General features: G+C 44.1%; 1 protein-coding gene across 1 annotated transcript; it reads left to right on the plus strand.

The window, feature by feature from the left end:
* Positions 1 to 1,748: 1,748 nt before the first annotated feature.
* On the plus strand, positions 1,749 to 3,662 carry LOC308305943 (Na(+)/citrate cotransporter-like; the record flags this gene model as incomplete). Its single annotated transcript, XM_080750842.1, has 1 exon — positions 1,749 to 3,662. The coding sequence occupies one exon, from the start codon at positions 1,749 to 1,751 to the stop codon at positions 3,660 to 3,662; it is 1,914 nt and encodes a 637-aa protein (XP_080606968.1).
* Between the last annotated feature and the right edge of the window lie 11,935 nt (positions 3,663 to 15,597).

Here is a 15,597-nt window from a genome sequence, read left to right on the forward strand (position 1 = left end):
TCGCGTCGCATCGTGACGCGTTGAGCTTGTAGATCTGCTATTTTTAAACTTTTTGTACTTTTACTTTTGGTACTTTAAATACTTATTGCTATTGGTTCCAATACTTTATACTTTTACACAAGTACATTTTGAATTCCGGACTTTTACTTGTAAAACAGAGTATTTCTATATTGCTGTATTGATACTTTTACTTAAGTAAAAAAGTTGAGTACTTTTTCCACCACTGGTTCTATATAACCGGTTTATATACAGTAGTGTTTTCATTTTGACGAGACAGAGAGAGGGAGAGAGAGAGATGTTGCCCAAGTGTCACTAGCTAAATATTTGTTTCAACAACAAATATGGTTCCTTTGCAAGCCAGGACTTGTGGTTCCTTTTCTCTCTCAGGTGAGACTGGCCCTGTTTTCAGGCTGTAGACTGGAACTCAGGCTTGGAGAGAAGCCTCACTGAGCCTGACTGGGGATGTGTTCATTTATACATCCTCTATTTAACCCAAGGCCTCGTTTGCAGTAGTTCCCTCTGTATACAAGTAAATCACATTTACTAGCCCTTACCCGTTCAAAGATATGAGCTCCGAAATGATGTGCAGTGTGTGAGTTATGGGGTGTGCACTGTGCACACAGTATATGAGGGATGGAAAGTAACTTTAACTGGTGCTTGCATGATAATATGTAGGAGCATCAATGTAAGAATATATAGAGGCTATAGAGATACTGTGTCTGCATGATTTTTGGACAACATCTGTAACAGGGCCAGACAACCGCCCACCCGCCTACACACACACACACACACACACACACACACACACACACACACACACACACACACACACACACACACACACACACACACACACACACAGAGAGAGAGCTGGTTAAACATGTTGCCTCATGCTAGATGCAGAATAGATATGCCTCATGCTAGATGCAGAATAGATATAGATACACCATAAAAATGCTAATATACAGCATATGATTTGTGAAAGTGACAAACAGGCTTCACAGTTATGTCAGGTGTGTTCATATGCTAATGGTGATGCGATTTCAGATCAATTGCTCCAGCCACTGAGGAGAAACGCTGTGACAGACAGACAGACACTCACTCAGACACTCACTCAGACAGACAGACAGACAGACAGACAGACAGACAGACAGACATTCGCAAAATTATATGTTTGATAATGAAAAGTATACAAACAAAATCATAAAATGTAATCATAGAAGCATAATCATAAATATTATATAGCACTATAAACAATATAAAATCATCATACATACATGTTATACCTGACAATTACGATAAGGATTATGGCGACATTGACATTAACATCAAATTATTTTTTTATTTTTTGGTTGTTTGTACAATGGGATTAACCTCTTAGCCATATTAACCCTAGGTCCCTAGCATCCCTATACTGGTCATTTCATAATAGGATTCAACAAAAACAGCGAACAGTCCGCAAAAATAGGTCATCGACAACTTATACTGTAAAAGATTGTTTTTTAGGGGAAAAAGAAGGGACACCTGGAGGATCCCGGTCTTTGAGTATGTTCTATTCTCTATGTGCTAATGACATGTGCAAACGCCAGGCTTGTTTGTGCCTGATGCCATGACGACACACGGAGTACATTGGTCACGCCACGTCCTAGTTATAACACGGTTGGAGACGGTCAGACATCACAAACCCTTATCATCACACTAGTCTACTTCACTGAAGCAAATTCTCTGATACAAACACACAAACCAACATGGCGCTCTTACCTCCCCGCAAGAAGGTCTTCTCCATACTGCGGGCAGCGTGGGGTCTAAGGAACGGGGTGATCCTCTTCTGCACGCCGCTCCTCTTGCTGCCACTGCCGCTCCTCGTTGGCACGTCGGAGGCTAACTGTGCCTATGTGATTGCCCTGATGGCAGTGTACTGGTGTGCAGAGGTGCTGCCGCTGGCCGTGACTGCGATGATGCCCACCGTCCTCTTCCCTCTGCTGGGAGTCATGGAGTCCAAACACGTGTGTATGCAGTACCTGAAGGATACCAACATGCTGTTTGTGGGCGGTCTGATGGTGGCGGTGGCTGTGGAACACTGGAACCTTCACAAGCGCATCGCCCTCCGGGTTCTGCTCGTCGTGGGCGTCCGGCCTGCCCTGTTGATGTTGGGATTCATGGGAGTGACCGCCTTCCTTTCCATGTGGATCAGCAACACGGCCGCCGCCGCCATGATGGTCCCCATCGTCCAGGCCGTCCTCAGCCAGCTCAACCCCTCCCAGGATTCCCAAAGCATCCCTAAGAGCCAGAAGAATGGTACGGTCCCAAACCAGGGCAATCAGAGGACAATCACTGTCAACCTGCAAGATGGGGGACAACAGGACAGCCAGGAGGAAAACACTCACCTACGAGGCACCGTGACCCAACAGGACACAATTGGCTCGGAGGGTCAACCGGACAGCTGGGACAGAGTAACCTTCCAGGCCATGCCAGCGCCCCAGGACAAACCTCCCTTGGACAGTCCTGACAGCAAGCGTGACAGTGGGAATGTGGTTGTGCCCATGGCAGAACCTCCACTAGAGGAGGAGAGGAAGAGGGTGTGCAAAGGTCTCCTGCTGTCTGTGTCTTACGCCGCCAGCATTGGAGGGATCGCCACTCTCACAGGCACCGGACCCAACCTGATCCTCATGGGGCAAATCAACCAACTCTTCCCACAGAGTGGTGACGTCGTCAACTTTGCCTCCTGGTTTGCCTTTGGTTTCCCCACCATGCTGATGATGCTGGTCCTAGCTTGGCTCTGGCTGCAGTTCCTCTTCATTGGCTTCAATCTGCGGCGTACATGGGCCTGCGGAGCGGTCCGGTCGGAGGAGGAACAAGCGGCATACGAAGTGATCAGGAGAGAATACCACCTCCTGGGCCCCATGTGCTACGCAGAGCTCAACGTCCTGGTCCTGTTTCTACTGCTGGTTGTGCTGTGGTTCACACGAAGCCCGGGCTTCATGGACGGATGGGCTACGCACATCTTCAACTCCAAGGCTCAGTTCGTGACAGATGCTACTGTGGCCATGGCTGCGGCTGTCCTACTGTTTGTGCTTCCCTCTGAACCACCTCGCTTTTGGAGGGCCTCTGACCCAGACGTGCCCCATAGTCCTGCCCCTGCCCTCCTGACTTGGGAGGTGACTCATAAGATGATGCCCTGGAACATTATGCTGCTTCTGGGTGGAGGTTTCGCCATAGCCAAGGGTAGCGAGGTGTCAGGTCTCTCCCTCTGGTTGGGGTCTCAGATGGCTCCCCTCCAAAGCATCCCTCCCTGGGCCATCGTCATCATCCTCTGCCTCCTCATCGCCACCTTCACCGAGTGTGTCAGCAACGTCGCCACGGCAACGCTATTCCTGCCCATCGTGGCTACCTTGTCCCAGTCTATAGGAGTGAACCCTCTGTATGTGATGATCCCCTGCACTCTTTGTGCATCCTTCGCCTTCATGCTGCCTGTCGCCACACCTCCCAACGCCATCGTGTTTAGCTATGGCTCCCTCAAGGTTTCCGACATGGCAAAGGCAGGCGTGGTGATGAATATTATCGGGATCCTCTGCACCACTTTGGCCATAAACAGCTGGGGCAGAGTTCTGTTCGACCTGGATACCTTCCCCTCCTGGGCAAACGCCACTGCCACTGTCTAGTACTGTGGTGAGAACTTTATTGATACTAAAAAAATTACAAAAGAAATAGTTGGCTTTGTTTAGATTGCTTTTTAGAATGTGGTGATATAATCTGGTTCTTTGAAGGAGTAAAGGCTGCAGCATACTACAAATGATGCCAAATTTTTTTAGGCTTCGGCAGGACTTGCCTGACCCAACGATGTTCTTGGAGGACAAGAAACATATTTATAGTCACTCTTCTATAATTTATAGTTCTGAGCGCTAGACTTCATCCAATCAATAGTCTCTGCCTTGCAAGACCGCAGCTTGGTCGAGCCACTGCCCTCTGAAGCATTGTGCGCATCCAACGTCCAACATCATTATTATAATTATTTTGCAATGAAAGAGAGTACTGGTGAAAACTAAACCAGCCTCTACAATATTATTAGTGTGGTTTCCCCGCAAGGCATCCAGACTATTGTTCTTGGAGTTTTTATTCGTCATCTGATGTAACCCTTCAGCCAATCAGACATCACGATACCTTGATATTGTGATGTCATCCTTTCCCCCCATCTGATTGGCTCCCCCACGGCAACCACACTTGCAATTTCCAATTTCATCTTTCTAGATTGTTGTGTACTCGCAACTTTTTGATTTGTCCAGACACACATTCAACACATCCTCATCCAGCAGGTGAAATGTAACTTGCCTCTGTCTTAAGGCACGGTACTGCAGGTTGACCACGCACCACAAAAACTAAAAACGCAGCAGCACACGTCCATTTATGGGCATGCTGTATAACTGTTCTTTAACCAATCCTCAAGCTCGCACCACTCTTCCATTGATCTCAATGTTGAATTTGAGTGTTCCTGTAATATAAGATATAAGATAATAATAATAATGATATAATAGCTCAGATTTATATTACACTTTTCTAAGTAGCCAACACAAAGTCACTTTACATAAAAGATGTTGCTAACAGATTGCAGAAATAAAACACTAAGGATGATCAATAGCACGGACGGATCGTCTCCCGCTAGAACGAGAGGACCCAAGTGACGAAATAACTGAATTGTAACCAGCAAAGTACTGTTACATTATTGTTATCATCATCCTGACCTGACCAGCGATACTGTAAAGCAACTGTATTGACCTGCGTTCCCAGTAAAGTCTAGCTTTACTTTTGCTTGTACTTTATTTTTAAAAGCATGTACTCTTGAATACTTAATGACTCATCACTTTTCACTGTTTTGTGGGGTCTCTTTTTACCCCAAGGAATGTTTTTTTTTTGTGCAAAACAAATGCTTTCAATGGATTCTGAATCGTGGAAAATCTCTGGTTTGACCCCTCATATGCTACTTTTTTGTATTCATTTCCTTTATAGTGAAGTCAATGGGACAGTGAATATATAAATGGCCATAACTTTTTTTCCGCAATGTTTCCGACAGAGCAGGCCTCTCATTCTGTGTACCTTAATGACCAAATAAACAGAAAAAAAAAAAAAAAAAAAAAAATGTCATGACACCACAGGTTCAACCCTTTTCTTTGAGCTTTTGGGCCTGTGGCTCCCCGACTATAAGCCTGCATGGGAAAGGATGGTGGCAGGGGCGAAATTAGATCTTATTCTGCATGGGTTTTCAGATCAAAAGCGCCCTGTACTGCTGTTGGGGGGCCATAGATTAGGCGATTAGAGACCCCTAATATATTGGAAATGACAAAATACATATTGTCGTTGTCGGGTGTAAACCTTGTATCTCCAAGTTTCAAATTTGTATGTTCTTTCGCAAAGCAAAGCCCTGCTTCATCGTACAAGGCCATCGCACAAAAGTAGTGAAAACAGCAGATCTACAAGCACACAACGCCTCGCACCGCGAGGCGTTGTGTGCTTGTAGATCGCTTGTAGATCGCTTGATGTGCTTGTAGATCGACTAGTTTAAATCATTTTTAAAATGAAAAATGCAAAACGAACAGTTTTGGACATACAAGGTTTTCACCCGACAACGAAGATATAATAGCCTATGAATTTATAATACTGTCACCAGTAGGGGGGCCCTTGGGTTTATCAAACCCATCAACCCTATACAAATTACGCTTGTGGATGGTGGAACCAAGACAAAAACAGGCGTGGAGGAATTGTGTGTTGCTAGGACACTAGGTTAAGTAGTAAAATAGATGTTTATACACTACAGCCACTAAGCGTTGGTGTAAGGGCAGTCAAGTGGAGTGTATTTTTATACTGGAAGAGGCTCTGGGAACTTCTTCTGTGTTCAGCTTCTCTGGTAGATTTCGACCGGTGATCCTGGAAGGAGCTAAGCTCCAACATCTGGCTTTGTCCGGTTCCCGAAAAATTCCGGCCCCCAAAAAACACAACAATACTTATTTTTTCTTAGGATCTCCTATTTTCATTTCCTCTGATTAACCTTTGCTCACAGAAACCATTTCTGGACGACTACTGTTTGATTTTAGATTTAAGGAATTGTGGGCTTGTTTGTTTGTTTTTAATTAACTCTGGCTGCAGTGTTTATGTGGACTTCTAATCTAAAGTTAACCACATGGACCCTTGTGTCCCTATTATGTCTCAAAAAAATCACACCCGTGTGAACTGAGCGGTGGTCGTGGAGGCTGCGCAACAGCAAAACAAATATATAATATATAATAATAATAATAATTATAATAAAAAATATTAAAAAAAAAATATATATATATATATATATAATATGGGGGGGGGGGGTGCTTGCTTGCGTGTGAGAGAGAGAGCCATCCATCCATCCATGTCACTCAGGCCAGCAGTTGATGCTCAGGGCAGACTAGACTCAACAGCACCTCTCTGGTCACCAGGGGTACTTAGGCTACATACGGACCCACATACATAGGCTACATACGGACCCACATACATAGACGGATACACACACGGCCACGCTATGGAGACGGTGTGACCACCGCTCAAAAAGAAGAATATATATACATAAAGTGACCAAAAAACATTTAACGCTCCTAAGAGACACGTCACACACAAAAAAGCAATACTCCAAAGCACAACTTAACAAAGCAGTACCAAACTAGAAGCAGTGCTCTTCCGAGCACAGGTCTCCACCAGGCCAGGTGTCCTGGTGGTGCTATAATAGACCAATGTAAAAAGGGTGGCATGTGTTCTTCACCAATCTTAGACCTTTCATGGCGCCACCATGAGGCGGATTTGAACATTTTGTAGTGTAATTTCTTCCTTGGCCTTTTGCGAATGTGCGTGCACAATTTCATTACAATTGCACGCTGTGTTTGATTTGAGGCATTTTGCTCGAAATGGATCAATCCTGCAAAGTTTGGAGGCCAATCTTAGCCAATCAGGATGGAATATATAATATGGGACAGATCCGTCTTGATCATATGACTGTAGAGATACTGTGTACTGATTTGTGTTAATTTTGGGTAAAATCTGAAGAAGTAATATCCAAAAATTTGTCTTACATAAGTCGGCCTCCTGGTGGCGCTATAAAAGGCTGATTTGAAAAATGCAAGGAAAGGGTTTTTCCTTAGCCTATAGGGAGTGCGCTTACAAAGTTTGAAACTGATTGGTGGAGTTATAGGTAAAACCACGAATTGGCCTGTTATAGCGCCACCATGAGGCTGATTTCAAAAATTTGAAGTGGAACTTCTTCCTCGGCCTAGTGGGAACGTGTGTGCACGATTTCATGTTAATTGCACTCTGCGTTTGTGATTTGAGGCATTTTGTCCAAAACGGACCAATCTTACAAACTTTGAAAGCCAATCTCAGCCAATTAGGATGGAATATGGACAATCAGACAGATCCGTGTCGATCACATGACTGTAGAGATACTGTCTACCGATTTGCGTGATTTTTGGACAAAATCTGTAGGAGTAGTGTACAGAAATGTGTTTTGCAAACATCGGCCTCATGGTGGCGCTAGAACAGGGCCATTTGAAAAATGTGGGGCAGAGGTTCTGAATTGGCATCCAGGGAGTGTGTGTGCTCATTTTGGCAGTGGCCGGGCCAACAGTCGCTGTTCCGGTAGTGTAAGGTAACAGTTGTCCTACAGTAGGTTGTCCTGGGTTATCCTATTTGGCCTTGGCAATCGACAGTTATGAGTCTCGTTGTATTGCTTGAGAGCGACCACAAAGGACTTTCCTAGTCTCTCGCACCTCCGTCCTGGGTAGCGGAAATGGTTGTTTGGAATTTGGAATTCAATATCAATATCAGTATCACTACATCAATATCACTTCACTATGTGAAGACCTGATTTGCACTGTACTTGATGAGTTCTTTTTCCATCTACGGCCAACTCTATTCACCAAAAATAGCCGATCTACAAGCTCACGCGTTGAAAAATGACAGACAGTACAAAGGCAGGGCCCTTAGACAATGAGGAGCAGCCAAGGGGTAGATCTTTGTGCCCATACATGGTGTTCCATTAGATCGGCTATTTTTGGTGAACCTTCCCCCCAGAATAGAGATGCTGGGGTTCAAGTGGTTAAACAAAAAGTATCATGTTATTTTCAGTCAGTTCTGATGGAAAAGGATATTTCTCCGTGACATAGCCTACATGTAAGGTTCTAAACATTAAAGTTACACTATGTAACTTTTTTTATAAAACATATCTTAAAATTGTCCTAACTATTAAATCGCTAAAGTTTTAGAACCCCCACTCTGTTAATTTCAGCTCCCAAAGCCTTTTCTTTATATGTGTTCTACTGAGCCCTGGTGGCCGTGACCGGGTCTGTTTTTCCCGGCAAAATGACGTCATATGCATCATTCTGTACACGTGTCTCCCTACCGGCCAATCAAAGCCCAGATCATACACTGCTGAGCTCTTCAGGAAGTACACTGCAGTGTTTACACTGGGCTAGGAGTTTAGCATGTAACTCCCCAACCGAGGCTCGTAGAGGGACACGAAAGACCTCTATGGATAGGTCTCGGCGAGGCGAGGCGGACGCGGTGGTCTGAATGCCCGGTCCGCGGCGAAAAACGGCCGAAAAAAGCAGACGCGACCGCGGTTTGCTCTACTGCTACTGACCACTAGTTGAGCAACTTACACAGTATAGCTTTAACAGTGTAATTCAGGGGTGCCGTGGATGAAAAGGTTATTTACAAGGGGTGCCCTGAGTCAAAAAAGTTTGAAAACCCCTGATCTACAGTACTGTACTCTCTGATCTTGTCTTTGACCCGTGGCGTATACAGCAGGTATCATCTGCACATTTCTAAAGTGACAATTTAAGGACCTCTAAAGTGAAAAAAAATAGCAGATCTACATGCTCACAACGCCTCGCAACGCACACAGTGTTGTACAAAATTCCTCAACTCTTAGTGCTCGTCAGGGTCGGGGGATCCCCAGTTAAAATATGATTATTTTGGGGGTTGTTGCCTGAAAAGGTTGAGAACCACTGCCATAGAGGTCCACGTTTCTGATGTGGTCCTCCCATCTGATCTGATCTGATATCGGAGCGAACATTCTGCAAATAGGCTATTCCTAGAATAGAAAATAGCAGATCTTAGCTCCCAATGCATCACATTCTGAGCCTGTTGATTATTTTCCCTATTTGACATCACATTATACAGGGTAGCAACAGCAAATGTAATAACCACAACAGGCGACTTCAATGAACTTCTAGCCTATACTACGAAGTTCTCACCATGGTGAAGCTCGCTTTGCATTGGCTATATCCGGTTGCCTTTCATGGTGTTAAATCTAGTGTGGAACAATGCATACAGTACATGATTTATGAATAGGTGGGATTCATCATCTGATAGACCTGTGATCAGCAGTACAAGTCAAATTATGACATATAGAGGACTTCACTCCAAACAGACCCATAAGGTCGGCCAACCAGCTGCTATTGACTGAGCTCACCGCCAGTGGTGTAAAGTAACTCAGACAGTACATTTACTTAAGAACTGTACTTAAGTAAAGTTTTGAGGTATTTGTACTTCACTTGAGTATTTCCAATTCCCAATACTTCTACTCCACTACATCTCAGATCCAAATATTATAATTTTTCTCCACTACATTTATTTGAACAGTTAGTGACTACTTACTTTTAGGATATACTGTAAATTATAATATTATAAAACTTAATCACATGCCGTATTCTGAACTTGTAGATTGGCTATTATCAAACATTTTGTACTTTTACTTTTGCTACTTTAAGTACATTTTGATACCAATACTTTCATACTTTTACTCAAGTACATTTAGAATTCCGGACTTACTTGTAACAGAGTATTTCTACATTGCAGTATTGATACGTTTAGGCCTACTTTTTCCACCACTGCTCACCACAAGTAAAAGGACCAGAGGTGATCGAGCCTTTGCTCCTGTTGCCCCTAGGTTCTGGAATAGCCTGCCTCTTAATATTAGAGCCTTCCAGTCCATAGAACTGTTCAAATCATTATTGAAGACACATTTCTTTTCTCTGGCTTTCGAACACAGTTAACCTGATACTCCCAAGACCATATAGCTTCTGTCTACTGTAGTTACTTGCGCCAGCAGAGCGTGCAAGTACTGCGTTCGGCTGGGTATGTATGACGGTGTCCTTCTTTGTTTAAGCCCTTAGCCCAATCAGGGACCAGCATTTCTGGCAACGTCATTATTAACAGCCAATGAGGGACCAGCATTCCTGGTGATGCTAGTGGTGGGCCCATGAACACTAAAACTGCAACTTGAACTTGTAGCCTCGTAGCCAGTCTGTGACATTGGTCTCCTGTGATGTATCTATGACGCATGACACCCCATATTTGGACCAACTTTTAAAATGTAAAAAAAGATGTATATCAGTTACACATCTATGTGTGTGGGAGTGCCTAGATCACTTTACCATATATGGAAGAATAAATAGCATTGGCTTCATATATTGGACAAACGTTCCATGATGTTTGTACTGCTGTACCTATATAAGTGGTCACACAAACAGTAGAACTGCATTCTTTTACAGAACAAAACTGAATTATTCTGCACTGCTGCTGGTTGTGTGAAATGATGCACTGGACCGTTCATCTCAATGGAGCACCAAATAAAGGCATTTATCACGCTGCTGTTGCCGTGGGAAACAAGCTGTACTCCTTCGGAAGGGACGATGATCCTCAGTTTGGTGTGCATGTCTTCAGCACAGTGTTTTTATGCTGGAGGAAGTTGCCACCGGCGACAACTGGAAGTCTCCATGAGGTTCCCTCCGTGAGCTGTGGCCACACAGCTGAGTTGATGGAAGATACAGTGTTGATGGAAGATATGGTCTACATCTGGGGAGGATATAATGTATACAGAGCATACAACGTGCTTTATGCATTTGATGTCCACACCCACAGATGGTTGAAGCCGAGGATATCTGGAATTGTTCCAACGGCGAGGGCCTGGCACTCAGCCTGTGTCTTGGGGAAGGTCATGTACATCCATGGAGGTTGGACAAGCAGGAATGAATTCACCAATGACATCTGCAAGCTGGACACCACTACAATGGTGTGGTCTTTGATTAACGCCAGAGGTACTCAAGCACCTTACTCAATAAATCACTCTGCCACCATCATCGGGACAAAGATGTTTGTATTTGGAGGAGAAGGGAACAAGGACCCCTGGGACGGGTGCTACCAAGGCCAGCCGTACTACAACAACATCATCAGAGTGTTTGACACAGAGACCAAGTGCTGGGTGACCACGCCTGCTGCACAGCGTAGTCCAGCTGAACGCTCTTGTCATTCAGCCTTTGCCTACAAAGGAGAGCTGTACATATTTGGTGGACAGAACCATTATGACCGGGATTACAATGATCTGTGGAAATTAAATCCCCAGACCCTCACCTGGAAGAAGATTGTGCCCAAGGGGAAAGGCCCGTGTTCAGGGATGTGTACGATGTGCTGTTGCATGCTGGGAGATCGTATCATCCTCTTTGGAGGAAAGGGCAAATCTAAAGAACTGTACATATTAGATTTTAGGTTTAGTCCTAGTCTCAAGACGCTATGCACGCTAGCAGTTATTCAGTACGGTTTGGAGCAGTGGGAACTCCCACATAACATCAGGTGGGAACTGGCAGCCATGACTGGCGCCAAATTTTGTGCACGCGACCGGATGCAGAACCCAAATCGAGCGCCCACCCCGCCCGCCCCCCTCCTGCGTTTGTATGATAATGTAAATTTCAATGGTGCAGGAGCTGGGGCTGGGGGCTGGCCATTACGGCCGGGTGCTTCAGCGCCACCCACGGTAACAGCGCCTATGCTACCAACAGCAAAATAAATAAACTGTGAAAAGAAAATCAACAAAAAATAAGAAAGTAAAGCTGACACAGTCATGTGTTTTATCAGCAAGTGTATTGATGACATTGTTCCAAAAAAGACTGTCCGGATTTTCCCCAATGAAAAGCCGTGGATTATCAGCGAAGTACGAGGTACCAGCCCTTTAACCATCATGGAGCATGACGTTCGCAGGGCCTTCCAGCAGGTCAACACCCGCATGGCCCCGCCGGCCCGGATGGAATCTCAGGCCGCGTGCTCAAGGCATGCGCAGACCAGCTGGCAGGAGTGTTTACAACCATCTTTAACCTCTCCCTCTCCCAAGCTATGGTCCCCTCCGGCTTCAAATCCTCCATCGTGGTCCCGGTCCCCAAGAAGAACCACAAGGCAGCGCGCCTCAATGATTGGAGACCGGTCGCTCTTACACCGATCGTTAGTAAGTGTTTTGAGAGACTGGTAAGAGATGGTCCCTTCAACCATTGTGGCATAAAACAAACTGCCTCGCAGAGGATGTTTTTTGTGGGGACCATGTATTCATGTCTCAGTGAGTGATATGTTGTTTTTTGCTGTTGTTGAACAGACTGTGAAGACAAGTATCCCTTTGGGGACACTAAAGACTATTATTGTGGGCTCGCTGAAAGCGAGCACACATATAGATCGGCTGATTTCACCAGTTTAGTTCATTTTTGAAGCGGTGAAAAACGCTTCCAATGAATGGCTTTGTGTGTATCACGCCCATATATGGTCATTTCAGTCCAGAATTAACAGGCTTTTTCAAAAACAGAATGTCCGTTTAATTACCATATATGGTGATGTCAGTCCAGAATGAACAGGGTTTTTCAAAAACACAAAGTATGTTACCTTATGTCCATATATGGTCACTCCAGGCCAGAATGAACAGGTTTTTCCTGTCCCGTACGTGTAAAATATCAGTCCAGAATGAATAGGCTTTTTCAAAAAGCAAAATGTGTGGTGTCCCTCCCGGTTAGATGAATGGATACTTTGAGGATTGGTCAAGCTTCACATGATAATTTGGCCTTCAGGGTTTATCTGTCTTGTACATGCAGTATCTATTGCAGATTATCAAAACAGATGAAAAATACATTCAGAATAGAGGTTTTATCTGTCCACCGCTTCACTTCGAACCAAGGTTTGATTTTTGCCAGACCCATGAAATGGGTAGGCCTACATAAGCAAATGTCGGTCTGTCCGGGTTTTCTATATAAAGGGTATATATGATGATGACATGATGATGACATGCCTACAAAAGGCATGATGTCATAAATGATGATGACAGACAGGGGGTCTGGCACAACCAGGTTGACCTGGTCTAGTTTAAATGATAAATGCAAAACGAACGCTTTTTGAGCGACGATATGTAATGTGTGCATTCTATCACCATTAAAAATGCATATGAATTCAAGGTATGGCCTATAGACAAATTTTATATCTATTTACAAGTCACTAGTATGAATTTTTTTGATTGATTGAAGACTTTATTAGAAGTTTGCATAGGAAAAGGTACAGTTTCATGATGGTATACAGTTCACTGGTACAAGGTCTACTAAAAAAGTAAAGTAAAGCATACATGATCGGAACATTCAACAATGTAATCACTAATCGTTGAATCGTTCTCTGACTGAAATGAGCCATTCACACCACTACTTTAGGACCACCGGAACCCCCTTTTGATGGCCTGTAGCCACAATATTCTTCTCTTTTTATGAAATGGGTGAGAACCCCTCGGAATATTAAACATTTTCCACCATCCTTTGATTTATTGGCGCGATTTACTGCACAACAACTTCTGGTCATGTTTGTTTTGTAGCAATAGCATCCAGTCTGATCCGAGTCCCAACCAAAACACAACATAAAGCTTACTGCGGGTACTGCTTTTTACCACTGACATGCGCACTCTGTTTGTGATGACGTTGCACGGAAATTCGTCTATAGACTGACGTGGCACCTGCATTGGACTGACCGGATATACTAGATGTCATATAATCTATCACCAGACACACATTATTTATCCATCAGTCAAGTTCTCCTCGACAGTACAAAGGCAGGGCCCTTAGCCAATGAGGTGCAGCCAAAGGGTAGATCTTTGTGCCCATACATGGTGTTACATGCATGCCTTCCTGGTGATACCACTGGTGATGTCAGCAGAGTTTTGTATATAAGAGCTTGGAACGAGCCCACACTGTTTCGTAGGAACAGTATTTCTAGTTGTTGAAGCGGTGAAAACCGCTTCCAATGAATGGCTTTGTGTGTATCACGCCCATATATGGTCATTTCAGTCCAGAATGAACAGGCTTTTTCAAAAACAGAATGTCCGTTTAATTACCATATATGGTGAACTCAGTCCAAAATGAACAGGGTTTTTCAAAAACACAATGTATGTCACCTCATGTCCATATATGGTCACTCCAGGCCAGAATGAACAGGTTTTTTCTGTCCTGTACGTGCAAAATATCAGTCCAGAATGAATAGGCATTTTCAAAAAGCAAAATGTGTGTCCCATGTCCATATATGGTCATTTCAGTTCAGAATGAATAGGCTTTATATGTCCTGTACGTCCAGAATATGTGTGCGGTGTCCCTCCTGGTCAGATGAATGGTGCGGTGTCCCTCCCGGGCAGATGAATGGATACTTTGAGGATTGGTCAAGCTTCACATGATAATTTGGCCTTCAGGTTTTATCTGTCTTGTACATGCAATAGGTCTCACATATTGCAGCAATGACAAATAGCCGCATAAGAGCAAAAGCAAAGGCACAATAAGAATATACAGATGCTAACAGAATGGTAAAAAGGAGCATTAAGGCAGACAAGAGTAAATACATTGAAAATCTAGCAGAAGTTGAAAAATGTAGTAGGCCACAAAGATAACAGAAACTGAAATAATTATAGAGGGATGCAGTTGACAAACAACTAAGAGACCAGCAAGCAGGATCTTTTATATATTTTTTTAAAACCTATTATACCGGCTGTCATACCGGCTCTCCAGACAATTCTATACTAAGATTCACTGCTTCACTTCGAACCGAGGTTTGATTTTTATTATTAGTGTGGTTGCCTGACAGAGCAACCACATTATAGTTCTTGCGAAACTTTATAGACTTCTAGGGTAACCTGTAACTTTTTATAGACCTTTTGTCCGCTGCCATTGGAAATGGCAGTGTAACTCCTCAAAAATGACGTAATTTTCATCATTAATGATGCGGTATAACTATTGAGGTGCGGAAAATTTGGGTGTAGTGTTAGCTGGAGTATTGGTTGAGCTTCACATGACAGTTAGCACGCTGAAGAATATAGTCACGAGCGAGCCCACACTGTTTCGTAGGAACAGTATTTCTAGTATTTCTAGTTGTTATTATTATTATTATTACCCAGTACCTACACCTCCACTTCTCCATCTCTGCAGGACGGACGGCATCCTGTCATCTCTCATCCGTGGAGGCGGAGGACGAGAAGAAGTGGTACATGTTTGACGGGCCGGTGGACACCGTGTGGATCGAGAACATGAACACCGTTCTGACAAGAAACTATGCCTGAGCTCTGGAGAGATCATCAAACTCACTGACGTAAGGGCTTCTCTTTAATAAATAAAATATCGCACCCGTGCGAAGTGAGCGGTGCAAACTAATTCCTGCAAGGGCGCCTGCGCGAATCAGTGTTGATAGGCATGCATGGCAATATTCTTTTTGTTGTGTATGATGTCAGTCTAGAGGTCTGCTCAGACTATA

The sequence above is a fragment of the Nannobrachium achirus genome (assembly GCF_963921795.1).
Source record: "Nannobrachium achirus genome assembly, chromosome: 20".
Taxonomy (NCBI): Eukaryota; Metazoa; Chordata; class Actinopteri; order Myctophiformes; family Myctophidae; genus Nannobrachium; species Nannobrachium achirus.